The 15,460-nt window shown below is 38.1% G+C and overlaps 1 protein-coding gene across 1 annotated transcript in view; it reads right to left on the bottom strand.

The window, feature by feature from the left end:
* Positions 1-15,460, bottom strand: part of LOC126474919 (protein ELYS) — a 350,083-nt gene that overhangs the window by 60,176 nt on the left and 274,447 nt on the right. Inside the window, exon 27 of the mRNA XM_050102423.1 lies at positions 15,111-15,223. Coding sequence (XP_049958380.1) covers positions 15,111-15,223 — 113 coding nt within the window. The remainder of the gene's footprint in view (positions 1-15,110; positions 15,224-15,460) is intronic.

Genomic DNA, 15,460 nt, shown 5'->3' with positions numbered 1-15,460 from the left:
ATGCCACATACCTCCACAAACCTACCAACACACTGTTGGGTCCCTGATATGCAGAATCAGTGATGCATTTTGTCCAAGATGGACAAATAAGCTATTAAGCCAGTGGTCATAATGTTTTGGTTCATAAATGTGTATAGAGGGAATGTATTCTGTAGGTATAGCAATGTCTCGACCTTTTCACAGCATTGTTTTGAATTACCTTCGCAAAACAGGAAGGAACATTATGTGGAAAGAATAGAATTGAAATGTAGGAGGGGAGAGAGAGAGAGAGAGAGAGAGAGAGAGAGAGAGAGAGAGAGAGAGAGAGAGAGAGATCCAGTCCTCACAGCATGAAAACCACCATCCCTTACATTTGTCTGTTGTCCGTTTTTATCACATTTGCACATTTTACAAAATCTCCACCTTCTGTAGATTATTTACATTTTAGTTACATAAGATGTCAGGCAAAAGTGTCATCATGAAACTAATAAATAAACAACTTTCTTCAATATTTCTTCCCACATTGAGACAAACTGTACCAGCTAATACACAGTATGTCTAGCCAGCCTGTCTACTCTTCAAGGAGTAGCGCTTCATATTATCCACTTCAGGCACACCCAAAACAAGTTTTGGTTACCTTCTAGTCCTTCACTTTTGTTGACCTCTTCCCCATAAAATTAGCAGCAGATTCCGAGTTTACTTCTATTTTGTGCATCATCTGTTATAGATGAGAAAACTCAAGTTTTCTACCTGCTGTCTTTAAATGTCACCTGTTGTGTTATACAGGGTGATTCAAAAAGAATACCACAACTTTAAAAATGTGTATTTAATGAAAGAAACATAATATAACCTTCTGTTATACATCATTACAAAGAGTATTTAAAAAGGTTTTTTTTCACTCAAAAACAAGTTCAGAGATGTGCAATATGGCCCCCTCCAGACACACGAGCAATATCAACCCGATACTCCAACTCGTTCCACACTCTCTGTAGCATATCAGGCGTAACAGTTTGGATAGCTGCTGTTATTTCTCATTTCAAATCATCAATGGTGGCTGGGAGAGGTGGCCAAAACACCATATCCTTAACATACCCCCATAAGAAAAAATCGCAGGGGGTAAGATCAGGGCTTCTTGGAGGCCAGTGATGAAGTGCTCTGTCACGGGCTGCCTGCCGGCCGATCCATCGCCTCGGGTAGTTGACGTTCAGGTAGTTACGGACAGATAAGTGCCAATGTGGTGGCGCTCCATCCTGCTGAAATATGAGTTGTTGTGCTTCTCGTTCGAGCTGAGGGAACAGCCAATTCTCTAACATCTCCAGATACTGTAGTCCAGTTACAGTAGCACCTTCGAAGAAAAAGTGACCAAAAACTTTATTGGCTGAAATGGCACAGAAAACGTTCACCTTAGGTGAATCACGTTCATACTGAGTTGTTTCCCGCGGATTCTCAGTGCCCCATATACAGACATTGTGACGGTTGACTTTCCCGTTAGTGTGGAAAGTTGCTTCATCACTAAAGACAATCTTTGAAATGAAAGATTCATCTGTTTCCATTTGAGCAAGGATAAAATCACAGAAATCGATTCTTTTAATCTTATCAGCTGCAGACAGTGCTTGAACCAATTTCAGACGATAAGGTTTCATAACTAACCTTTTTCGTAGGACTCTCCATACAGTTGATTGTGGAATTTGCAGCTCTCTGCTAGCTCTGCGAGTCGATTTTCCTGGGCTGCGAACAAATGCTTGCTGGATGCGTGCTACATTTTCATCACTCGTTCTCGGCCGTCCAGAACTTTTCCCTTTGCACAAACACCCATTCTCTGTAAACTGTTTATACCAACGTTTAATACACCACCTATCAGGAGGTTTAACACCATACTTCGTTCGAAATGCACGCTGAACAACTGTCGTCGATTCACTTCTGCCGTACTCAATAACACAAAAAGCTTTCTGTTGAGCAGTCGCCATCTTAGGATCAACTGACGCTGACGCCTAGTCAACAACGCCTCAAGCGAACAAATGTACAACTAAATGAAACTTTATAGCTCCCTTAATTCGCCGACAGATAGTGCTTAGCTCTGCCTTTTGTCGTTGCAGAGTTTTAAATTCCTAAAGTGGTGGTAATCTTTTTGAATCACCCTGTATTTTAACTATGTACCTATCTACGTATTTACACCAGTAGTCAATGTATCAAACTTTATTAACTCTTCCTGCACTATCTGCTTATTTAGCATGCTGATATTTCAAACAGTTACTATTTTTGTCTTTAACTTCCTCTTGCTTTTAGAAATACAGTGAAATCCCTATTTTATGTTTCTGTGCAGTCCATGCTTAAAAAACACAAAACAAAAAAATGCAGAATCAAAGAAAATGTTAAAACATACATACATTAATACTTGTTCTACCGATCATGAATACAACATTTTGTAATAATGCGGAATGTGTCACTTTACCATATGCTTTTTTTTCTTTTACACAAAATAATTTGTTTTCCAGTTATTACTTTATACCTAAAAATTCTTCTATTGAGTAGGAGTTGTAATTCAGAAATTCTGAATTTGTTTGTAAGTGTTGGTTGGTTATCTGTCAGAGTTTTAATGCTATTTGGCAAACGGTCAAAGATTTTTTGTAGCAGCATAATTCACCACTTTTTGTACCAAAATCAGATTTAACCCATGATAGTGAAGATCATCCTTTCTTCTATGTTATAACTATGCATTTTTGTGTTATTTTTGAATTGGGATGGGTTATTAATAACAAATTTCGTAAGTGAATATATTTATTGCGAAGGTACTGTGAGTATCTGGAGCTCCTTAAATAAATGTCTGCAAGGTGATCTTGGGTGGGCTCCAGCTATTATTCTGATTACAGGCTTTTGTGAAATGAATACTTTTTCTCTTAATGTCAAATTACCCCAAAATACGATGCCATATGAAAGCTGTGAATGAATATAGGAATAATAGGTTAATTTACTGCTATGTTTATCATCAAAATTTGCAATATCCCTAATAGCTTAAGTAGCTGCATTTAACAGTTTCAGCAGATCATCGATGTGTTTCTTCCAATTCAATCCCTCATCAATGCACACACCCACAATTTTGAATATTCTGCCTTAGCAACAGACTTTTGTTCATTGTCTATATTTATCTATGGTGTTATGCCATTTACTGTACAGAATTGTATATACTGTGTTTTCTCAAAATTTTGTGAGAGTCCATTTGCAGAGAACCACTTCATAATTTTCCAAAGGACATTATTCACAATTTCCACACCTGATTCTTGTTTGTTGGGTGCCATTACTATGCTGGTATCATCAGCAAAAAGAACTAGCTTTGCATCCTCATGAATATAGAGTGTCAAGTCATTAATATATATTAAGAACAGTAAGGAACCCAAGACTGAAACCTGTGGGTCACCATTCTTGATACCCAGTTAGAGGACTCTGCTCATTTTTTTTATAGACTATCTGTACGGTTAATTTCAACCTTCTGCATTCTTCCAGATAAATATGAATTAAACTATTTGTGCACTGTCCCACTCATACCACAATACTTGAGCTTATCTACAGGAATTTCATGATTCACACAATCATGAGATCACAAAATATCCCAATGGGTTATGTTCAGTTATTCAATGCATTTAATGTCTGATCAGTGAAGGTATATATAGCATTTTCTGTTGAAAAGCTTTTCTGAAAACCGAACTGACGTTTTGTTAGTGCTTTATTTTTACAAATATGAGACGCTACTCTTGAATACATTACTTTCTCAAGAATTTTGGAAAAAGGCTGTCGCAAGTGAGATTGGCAGTTGTTAACATCAGACCTGTCCCCTTTTATATGCTATGATTTAACAATAGTGTGTTTCAATCTATCTGAACAAATGCCTTGTTTCAGTGAGCTACTACTTATCTGTTGGGAACAAGCTTTTAGTACTCTGTTGGAATTGCCATCAATTCCATGTGAGCTTTTACTTTTGAGTGAATTACTATTTTACTAATTTCATTAGGTGAGGTAGGTTTAATTTCAGTTTTATCAAATTGCATATGTATTGCCTCCTCCATTTCTTGCCTCGCATTTTCTAATGAATAGTTGGATCCTATTTTCTCTACAACACTTAAAAAAATGGTTATTAAAAACGTTTTCTACTTCTGGCTTCTTGTTAACAGACTCTTAATTGAATTTCATAGAAATACAGTCTTCCTATGTGCTCAGTTGCCCTGATTCCCTTTTAACAATATTCCAAACTGTTTCAATTTTATTATCAGATGTGCTAATCTCAGGCATAATGCACATACTTCTGGACTTTTTGTTAACTTTTCTTAATACAGTGCAGTAGTTAATGTTTCAATGTTTCTGGATCATTACTCCTCCTAGCTATAAGATACATTTCCCTTTTTTGTTTACTAGATATTTTTATTCCTTTAGTAAGCCATGGCTTTTTAGATGGTTTCTTACAATTATATTTCATTGATTTCAAATATACTCAACAAAGGTACCGCAAAATCGGTTAAATTTTAAATTAGCAACAGATTCCCTGTACAGTTCATTCCAGTCTAACTGTTGAAGCTTTCCCTAAAATTTTGACTTGTTAAATCATTAACCAAATGCACTATTTTGGAGGACTATTTTGCATTACTGTATGGAGCTATGTCACGTACTGTAATTAGCTATTCTTCATTATCAGACAGACCATTCTTAACAGGAAAAGTTTTTCTTTGATGAAATTTATCTTGGTCTGTAAAAATATTATCTATCAGTGTGCTACTTTACTGTACCAACTGAGTACGAAAATCGATAACTGATGTCAAATTGAAAGACTCGAGTAATACTTCAAGCTCTTTCAGAAAATCTAGATTGAAATCCCCACAAACAATAATTTGCATCCCTCTGCCTTACATATAGCACAACAAAGAACCCAAGTTTTTCAAAAATAGCTGAAAATTTCCCAGTGGGGACCTACACGCAGCTACAATTATAGAAGTACCATTATTTTGTTTAAGCTCACATGTACATTCTTCTATATGTTGCTCTACACAACATTTTTTTGATTTCCAAATTTTTCACACTATGACAGATTTTAACGTAAATGGCAACTCCTCCTCTCTCCATAGCATCTCTACTTACATAAGCTGAAAGTTTACACCCGCCCACATTTACGGTTTCGATACCTGTAATTACATTATGTTCAGACAGGCATAGTACAGTACATCTATTCCACCCTTGGTCTCTAAATCTTCTAAGCCAACAAGAAGGTTGTTTTTTTTTTTTTTTTTTTTTTTCCGTGCTTTTATGAGAGTCTTTTAACGTTCTAACATTATTTTTCACTATACTGTTATGAGAATTTTGTGATATTTTAACATCTCTACTGCCTGCCTGTCTGAGCTTCTCATTAATCTAAGTTCAAATCAAAGTTGGATGATTGGACACTGATCTTAGCCTACAAAAAAAAAGGAGGTACTCCCATGAGTTTCAGTGTGCCCCCCTTAAAGATTCTGCTATCATCCCAGCCAATTTACCCTTCCCTTTCCTATTGAGATGCAGGCCATGTTTTGTTAATTTCCACCTAGCAATACCATCAACAGGAACCAAACCTATGCCTGACAAAGTAACCTCTTCCTTAGTTGACTGAGGCAGCAAGGCAAATCTACTGTTTGGGCCAATGACGAATATGTCAGATATGGTCTTCTTTCTGTGACCCGTGTTCTTCGCTACCACATCCCACCTGCCCTCACCCTTCTCCCCCCTTAACCTCAACGGCTCCTCTCTGGCACTATCCAGTCTAGCCTTAAGGGCCCTAATCTTCCCTTCCTGTTCCCCAAACTACAAGCAGAAACATACGTAATTGTCAGGTGTCATTAAAAACCGTAATCCTCTCCAATAAATGCATAAAATCTGTGTAATTGAAGAAAATTAAATGTACAATATAATGTTTATACAATAATTTGTGGTAATGAATTTCATCAGTTCTTAAAAACATCATGGATGTATAACAGCAAGTAAAAACTGATCAAAAAATTTAAACTGGTATCCGCATACAAGGTAATTGAACTATTTTCTGACACACTACAACCACAAATTGTATGTCAAAACATGAGTTTTTGATAAATATTTGCTTTGTGTTCACCCAGAAAAAAAGCAAAAATTGATGAATATGGTGAATTAAACTGAAAACTGTTACACACAGTGATAGGTGTCGCAATCTAATATGTGGGGGTGTGCGATTTCCTTCTGTAGCCAATGGCAATGCAACATACTCTGGTGATGCGAGCATTTACCTTGTTCATTGTGGTGAAGAATCAAATAAGTTTCACACCACTTTTTCAAACAATGTAAAATCCATGATGGAATGTGTGGTTTCAGTTGCCTGATACTGCAGTCGTATGTGCGAGTTGTGTGTGTGTGTGTGTGTGTGTGTGTGTGTGCGCGTGTGCCTATTGTTGACAAAGGCCATTGTCTGAAAGCTTTAAGTGTGAAAATCTTTTAATTGTGCCTATCTGAGACTCAGCATCTTCGCCATATCATCACATTACTTTTAACAAAAGCTGACCTAATCATGATGTAGTGGCACTGCAAAGGCAACCAGAAATGGAGCTATTGATTTGTCGATCGCTATAGCACAGAGTTGATGTTTATGGAAGCGTTAGTGACAGGAGAAGCTCTATTGTAGCGAAAACTCTTTACCAGAATGTGTTTGTTGTTTTCCAACGCATAAAATATTTGTGTCAAGGAAAAATATGAATGTTATTGATCATAATTTCACTTGCAGCTATTTAAGCTGACCTCCTAGGTTCCCACCTAACCACACTCTTGGAAATCATCACATATTCTGAAACAAAGAACCATATATTTGTGAGAAGGCAGAATATGAATTTCATTGCTACTTGTTTGTCTCAGCTATCAAAGACGTCCTCTTAGGTTCCTCCTAACCACACACTTCGAAATCACCAAATGTTCGGAAATAAGACAGGTAAATATTTATTTCATCCTTTGATCTCCAATCAAATGGAAACGTTAAATAATACTGAATACTGCAGAACATACAAATATTTAGCAGGATTAGAACCTAACATCTGTAACACACGAAACCACAACTTTATTCATCGTGCTACAGATTAATAATCTAATTTGTCCCTCTCATCTCATCTCAATTATCAAACCTCTTGAAGCCTTATGCATTTGATGCTTTATTAACCAACATTTAATGATAAGGGTAATGTGTTAGTGATACATTTTCAATGAGCGCTGCTTTAAAGTGGCACACTGTAGCACACACACACTACAAAGGAAATAAATTATCGAAATGCACACAGTTCACACTGGCGTCATTCACACGCACTCACAAAAATCGATAGTCGAAAGCCCACTAGTGACATCATGCGTGTGTGAAGCCTGCTCGACTCTAGTGGCCGAGTAGTCGAAGTGGAGCATTCTGCAGTATTGCCAACATGCGTCGTTTGCACTTTGAACTCATTGTTTGCTGCAGTGTAAACACAGGAGGTTTCGTGAAATCACGTAAAAACACCCTAGTTTTCCTTCACATGTCATACTTATTATTAACAAGGAATATGAAATAAAGTTAAGCTTGCTGTTATTTCAGTACTTCTCTGTCCCAGCAATCTGTTACATTTAAAACAACCAGTCTGCTGTCACAATGCATCGAACATCATTGAGTACTGCAATAAAGACGAACAAGCCATCTTACAACTGTTCACTGAACATGTCCTGTTAACAGTCGTGACACATATAGCAAATCTAGTAGCCTATGTTGGCTGCAGTCTGTAGAGGCACAATACGTTCCAGATTCTGTCAACAGGCTCCGAGCAGGACTACAGTAAGCAAAATTTACGCACGGTAGTGAAGAGCGTATGAAGTATAACTGTATAAATCAAACCTAAACGGAAGCCACAGTCACTCCATTTGCTATACACTGATCATATCAGCTGTACTTTAGAACAAGTCGCGAAGTGAGCTTGCTGTTTATCACGCTATATGCTAGGAGCCACTGCATTAGTGTGACGTCACCATGCTATACAGCTATTAGCTGCAGGTGGAAAATAAACATCCAAGATGAAGTAATCTGGTAGTTTTAATCATATTTCAGAGTTTTCCGTTTATTTCATCGTGTAGGCTGTAAACTTTTGCAATTTTTGAGGTGAATGTAAAACGAAAGAACCCTCAAAACTACACTTTCTGATATATAATTTGGGGCAGAAGTGTGTTGGGAAATTGCTGAATTACCTCATACATTATTAGCAGAAGTGATAAAGACTTTTGAATTACATACCCTACAGCACTACTAGTGGCAAAACTCTCTCTCTCTCTCTCTCTCTCTCTCTCTCTCTCTCTCTATTTTTTTTAAAAAAATAATAGGTCTATTATATGGTGCAAAATTATGAAATGTATTTCTTGTATGTTTATGGAGTTGATATGGGTATGTCAGTTGATGTCATGAGTGTTGATAAAATTGCTACCTAGGAGGAGGAGAACGAAATTCTCGCACCAACTTTGATTTATAGCTTCTGTGCCTGTTTATTTATACTTTATAATACAATACTTTAGGGATTTTGAATGTTTTGTAGACTATTATGTGTGTTAGTGTAGTGTGGTGGCTGCACTGGCTGTTGGGTGATGCAACAAGTCACCAGCCAATAAGAGGTCAATAGCCAGAAATGACCATTTCTGACCAAGCATATGCTTTGACACTCAGGTTTGAACTTAACAGACTGATGATCGATGCTGTTTCTGAATACGGTACACCCAAAAGACATGCAAAAAGATGAGACTAGGATATAAATGGCACAAGAGAAGGTGGCAGCTGGGCCCCCTCCAAAACACTACAGATCGACTGTTCTGTTTCACCATTGCTGTGACAATCTAGCAGTAGTTGTGTCATAATTGTGCAGTGAAGCTAAACATTGCAAGTTGTGTAGGCAGTGTGGATTATGTCAGCATTTCCTCTCTCACATCTCCCCTCTCTGTAACTGCCTAAAATATTACCTAAACTCCCCAACCACACCCGATGAAAACTGCCTGTATTTTGTGCCACTTATAACTTGTTCAGTCACATCAAATGTCCATAGGAAGAAAACGGAACAAAGGCAAGAGAGACATCCAGTAAGAACACAGAATTGAGATAAACCTTACTAGGGAGAAGCGTAAAATTATGGAATTTTTAGCTTTGATCTTATGGGTTTTTCACAGGAGCTTCAAATTATTGGCATACGAGGATCACTCCAAAAGAAATGCACACTATTTTTGTAAAAATACAGTTTTCTTTCTGCGTGTGTGAAAGTTTTACAGTGTGTAGATGCATCCTGCCTGCTTGTTTTCAAACTTAGTTCAACCTGTTCCTATGAGTGGCACTGTCACAGCATGTATTCAAGATGGCTACTGCACTTGACGTTCGTCAGAAGCAATGTGCTATCATAGAATTCCTGTGCTGTGAAAATGAGACAGTGGGAAACACCCACAAGAGGTTGAAAAAGGGGTATGGAGATGCTGCTGTCGATCGCAGTACAGTTAGTCAGTGGGCAAGCAGGTTACGTGATGAAAGTGGGCACAGCAATATTGAGGATTGTCCTCGCAGTGGCAGGCCTTGTACTGCACACATTCCAGACAATGTACAGAGAGTTAACGAATTGGTGACTGCTGACAGACGCATCACAGTGAACGAATTGTCACGCTACATTGGGATAGGGGAAGGAAGAGTTTGTAGAATACTGAAAGTGTTGGCGTTAAAAAAGGTTTGTGCCAGGTGAGTTCCCAAGATAATGACAGTGACTCACAAAGAAACAAGAAAAACGGTATGCAGCGAACTTTTGGAACTGTACGAGAATGGTGGAGATGAATTTCTTGGAAAAATTGTGACAGGTGATGAAACATGGCTCCAACATTTTTCACCAGAGACGAAGAGGCAATCGATGGAGTGGCATCATGCAAATTCACCCAAAAAAAAAAAAAAAAATTTCAAAACCACACCTTCTGCTGGAAAAGTTATGGCTACAGTGTTTTTCGATTCCGAAGGACTCTTGCTTGTGGACATCATGCCAAGTGGAACCACCATAAATTCTGATGCATATGTGACAACACTGACGAAACTTCAAGCTCGACTAAGTCGTGTTCGACCACATCGGCAAAAGCAGGATTTTTTACTGTTGCACGACAATGTACGGCCCCATGTCAGTCAAAAAACCATGGAAGCAATCACAAAACTCAGATGGACAACACTGAAACACCCGCCTTACAGTCCTGACCTGGCTCCATGTGACTATCATCTCTTTGGGAAACTGAAAGACTCTCTTCGTGGAACAAGGTTTGAAGATGATGACTCCCTTGTGCACGCTGCGAAACAGTGGCTCCAACATGTTGGTCCAGAATTTTACTGTGCAGGTATACAGGCGCTGGTTCCAAGATGGTGTTAGGCAGTTGAGAGGGATGGAAATTATGTGGAGAAATAAAAATATTGTTCCTAAAGGATGTATCTACACACTGCAAAACTTTCAAACCTGTAGAATAAAAGATGGATTTAAAAAAAAAAAAAAGTGTACATTTCTTTTGGAGTGACCCTCGTACAACCACAAAAAACGTAAAACTGAAGTTCCACTATTGTTCTATTCAGAAAGCAAAAGAAAATGAATGAATGTGAAATACTTTTGGAGGTTTCACACTATGATTATTCAAATGTTCCTACTGAGACTGAAGATCCAGATAACTGTGTGAATCGAGTCCTGAATGACCAAGTAAGCGAGCACAAAATACGAGATGGGGCAAGCACACCCTTACTGTATAGGCTGCCCACACTAGTTCTAGTGACCAAGCATAGAAGCCGTGACCGAATAGTTAGCACGTGTAATTATCCGTGTGAGACTGCAGACAGTACAGGCTTCTCATTTGTGGTGTCTCTCTCTCTCTCTCTCTCTCTCTCTCTCTCTCTCTCTCTCTCTCTCTCTCTAATCATGCAGTGTGAGGAAGCCAGTGCAGTAAGACATAAGACTGAAACCAATGTTTACACACTGAAGAAACGGTAAGGTCTAAAAAGTCAAGTATGGAGTACATTTCTGTTGGTTGTAGACGAAAACAGCGCGTCTACTGGGTACGTATCGTGCATAAACTGCTCCACATTATTGTGTTTCCAGTCGGGGAACCATTCATTTAAAGAAATACAGTTGCAAGAAACCTCACAAAGATACAGCTCCTTCAGGGATACTGGCAGTAATAAAAAATAGTATTACAGCAAAGTGTGTTGCATTGTGTGCTAAAGATCTGAGACCTTTTCATGCTATTTCCGGTTAAGGCTCCAGAGAACTAGGCCAAGAATTAATACATCTAGGGGTGCATTATTTAGAAGTTAACATAGCAGATGTCATGCCACATCCCTGTACTATAAGCAGACATGTCAAAGAACAAGCTGATGCAATACGAAACAGCATAATGCTTTCTGTTAGTGTGGAAGTTATTAATAAAACATGTGCTGTGGCAGTTGATGCGTGGACTGATTCGCATAATCAGGCACACTATTTGATGCTTACAACACATTACATTATCACAGATTGGTCTCTTGTGTACAATGTTTTATTTAGAACAAAACTCCCAGATGTCAAGAAGACGGAAGTAAATATTATGAAAGAAATTGAAGAGAGAGTGGCTGATTGGGACATTTCGCCGGACATGTTGCACAGTTTTATTTTTGTCTCTGACCAGGGTGCCAATGTAATAAAGGCTTTGGAAAATCATGAAAGGATTCCTTATGCTGCTCATTGTGTAAACACAGCACTTAGTCATACTTCGATGAAGATAACTTTTTGTTAAATCTTGCCAGAACATCGCATGAACAATAAATACTGCAAAATGCATTGTTAGGTATATTAAGAACAGTGGCCTTTGCTCGTCTTTGAGATCATCGTTGAAACAAGAGGTCTGCACTCGCTGGAACAGCTTGTACACTATGCTAGAATCCTTACACACTCAGTATAACAAAGTTGCTGCTTTGCTGATGGAAAAGAACTCCGCTTACAGATTGCACGGATATGATAATTAGCTTGCAGGAAAAACTGCGCATTTTCTGAGACCATTTAAAGAGGCCACAGATGAATTAGAAGGCGAAAAAGAACCGACAATCCAGTTAGTTAGTTCTTTGGTTTCACAAACTGCAACAGATTTGCAGTGTCAGTAACACTGACTGTCAGGTGGGTAATTACTGCAGTTAAAAGCACTATTTCATTATGATACGCGATAGATTTATAATTAACTAGCGTAATTGATGTGTACGAACATATGTATTTTTAACAGGATGTACAAAGGATTAAAAATCGAGCCTTGACTTTCGTTTGTGAGAAGATTGTGATCACTTCCAGACATAAAATTGCTCCGTTTCTTTGGCCGTACTTCCGTGATCTTAATATGCTTGAAATAAATGAAAAGAAGGAAATTCTTAGCAATGTGTGACAGATGTGTGCTACTAACACAGGTACAACATGCAATCATTAACATAATCGTTTTTTCATAGTTAGTGGATAGTGTAATATAGAGAAACGGGAATGCTATAATTCGTATAATATTTCATTAACGTAAAACCCCTCATTTTTACGGGACCATTTCGATGATTTTCACATCAGTTCTGTATCACTTGTCTCTTTTGCTTATTATCATAGATCTTTCAAGTACTGTGTCATCACCACCCAGAAGGAGGGATGGTTTCAAGGAATGGAGAAACAACAGATCATCCGCAGCAGATGAATGCATCTTAATGCACCCCGGAATGATGATGAAATCTTAAAGTGGTGGTACAGACATTAAACAGATCTGCTGCCAGGTCTGGCTGCAGTTGCAAGACGTGTTTTATGTATCCCAGCAACAAGCGCACCTAGTGAAAGATGCTTTAGGAAAGCCAGCATGTTACTAACAAATCGCCGTAGCCAATTAAATCCCGAACGTGTTATTGTTGATCAGCAGTGAATCACTAACTATAATTATGTTTCTGTTGCAAACAAGTGAAAAGTATGACAAGTTACGTCTGTAAATGTTTAACGTTGTTTGTATGCTTTCTTTATGAAGATGGTTGTCTTCTAGATTACAGGGACAGCACTTATTTAATGTTTCCTATTAATGAAAGGGAAAATATATCTTCTGTTTGGAAATGAGACTCGTCTTCTATCGGCGATTGTATTGAAATATAATTTTAGTTTCCAAATACTTTATGAATTTAGCTGTGTCACGTACCCATTCTTGGAAACGTTACTTTTCTATTAAGAGAGAGAGAGAGAGAGAGAGAGAGAGAGAGAGAGAGAGAGAGAGACAAATATGTTTTTGTGTGTGTGTGTGTGTGTGTGTGTGTGTGTGTGTGTGTGTGCGCGCGCGCGCGCTGCACTCTATGTGAATGACTGTTTTTATGGTACTGGGGAGGATTTTGTTGACAGTGACATAATTAAAACTGTAAAGAAGCGTGCAGTGCAGCATTTTCAAGTGACTCCGACAATAATGAAGAAGGTGACTCTGTTCTTATGAATTATTCATTTTGTCAAATGTTAACCCTTTTGAGACTGGAGCCACCTTGAATTTATAAATGTTCTCAATACAATGACTTATCTTCTCTACTGTATATCTCTGTATTCACTACACTGTTTAGTTCATCTATCGCCTAATAAGCTGAGACAGTGACAAGGTAAAATAATGGACTCTGACAGAAGCTGTCTCCCAATAACAATGTAACCACCCTGTTATAGAATTTCTGTGGTCGGTCTGAATCACTTCAACCAAACACCAGCACTGTGCCTTCCAACGACACAGTAGTCTCTCACCTGAATGGTTCTCTCAAAACATTTCTAAATGGAAAGGCTAATGGATGCTTATTGCTATATTTTATATTCTGAAAATATCTCATATCACTTCACCCACCATATATACAGAAGGAAACAATACTGTGACAAAATTTCTGTCGTCGTTCAGGGATATATTCTGAGTATTTTGATATCACACACCTGTAGTCACTGGTGGCTTGTTACAGGGTATTCATGTCGGTGCTTTTGTGTGTGTGTGTGTGTGTGTGTGTGTGTGTGTGTGTGTGTGTGTGTGTGTGTGTGTGTGTGTGTGTGTGTATATATCTTTAGCCATTCATTCATCGCACTCTTTAACATCAGAAAAGCCGACTTTATTCTTCGATCTCAACTTGCATTCCGTACTGCTGAGTTCTTCTTCTTCTTTTTTCCGTGGTTGCATTAGCTGTTCTTTAACAGCGATACACAGAAGTACGGATAGGTTTATCAATGGAAAGTTCGCCAAAATGCACCTTGTGTATGGTTTCACTGAACGCAATGGAAGAGGGGCACAACAATGACACTATCCTGAGATGTTTGACAACTGACGGTAACACCATTTCACAACTTTTGTATCTCAGATTTGTGCATTACTCTGTGTTTAGTGTTGTATGTTCTAGATTTTTTTTTTTTTTTTTTTTTTTTTTTTTTTTTTTTTTTTTTTTTTTTTTTTGCTAAGGTATTTTCCCATAAAAAAGGTAACTGGGGCGACAAACTGAATAAATCATAATTACATCATTACTCTGTAACAAGGCACCATAGACCATGGTCCCTCGTACCAAAACACTAAAATTCCAAAACAACCTATGAAATTTTGTCAATGGGGTTATGTATATTTAAACAAATATCTACAAATCTCTAACAATAATGTATTATTATCTGTCTGTACACCCACCAAATCCTACATCACAGAAGTTCTGTGTTTACAGCTTCTTTTTCCGTCTCAGTTTTTTTGTGTAAATTCAACGAAGGCTAGTCAAAAACTACATGGGTAGTTTTTTGTTTGTTTTGAGGTGCATGCCTGCAGTCCTTGCAAACATTGAAATTTCCAGTGCGGCAGTACTGTAACACCCCGAAATCAAAATGGCATAGCTCATCTTCACTATCAATGGTCTGTGTCAATTTTTTTTCTTCTTCTTTCCCCCCCTCCCCCCTCTAGCGGCGTGCTATGGTACAGTGGTGTGAGGACTTCCTTATATATAATGGCTACATGCACTTACCTGCAAAAAAAATTACATATATCTTTCTTTGTTGCTGTGATAATTAAAACTATGTTCATTTCTTGTAGTCAGTACCACAAACAGTTCAAATGCAATTAACCTTCCAGCTGCCAAGTCAGCACTTCTTGCTAGTAGGGAGCGCTGATATCTTGTAAGGCGGCGCTCCGTGGTATACTCCTCCATCCGTTGCTCATGCTCTGCACTTTGCGCCTCCTTCAACATACAATGATACTTCTGAATGAGAGAAAGTAAACATGTAGCTCACAATAAACAGATGCCAAATTGCATGCAGATAGGCATATGGAAATGTATTCTCTACCACACATCTTATAATGTTACACAGTGTGTATGCAAATATAATTGTAACAATATGAAATGCGCAGCTAGAAAGAGTGGAGGCACTGTTACTCTGTATATGTCCAATAATTCAGTGCTCAGTGGCAGAAAATA

Source organism: Schistocerca serialis, chromosome 4 (assembly GCF_023864345.2).
Source record: "Schistocerca serialis cubense isolate TAMUIC-IGC-003099 chromosome 4, iqSchSeri2.2, whole genome shotgun sequence".
NCBI lineage: Eukaryota > Metazoa > Arthropoda > Insecta > Orthoptera > Acrididae > Schistocerca > Schistocerca serialis.
Note: the sequence above shows the minus strand (reverse complement) of the source record. Positions and strands in the feature narration are given on the sequence as shown.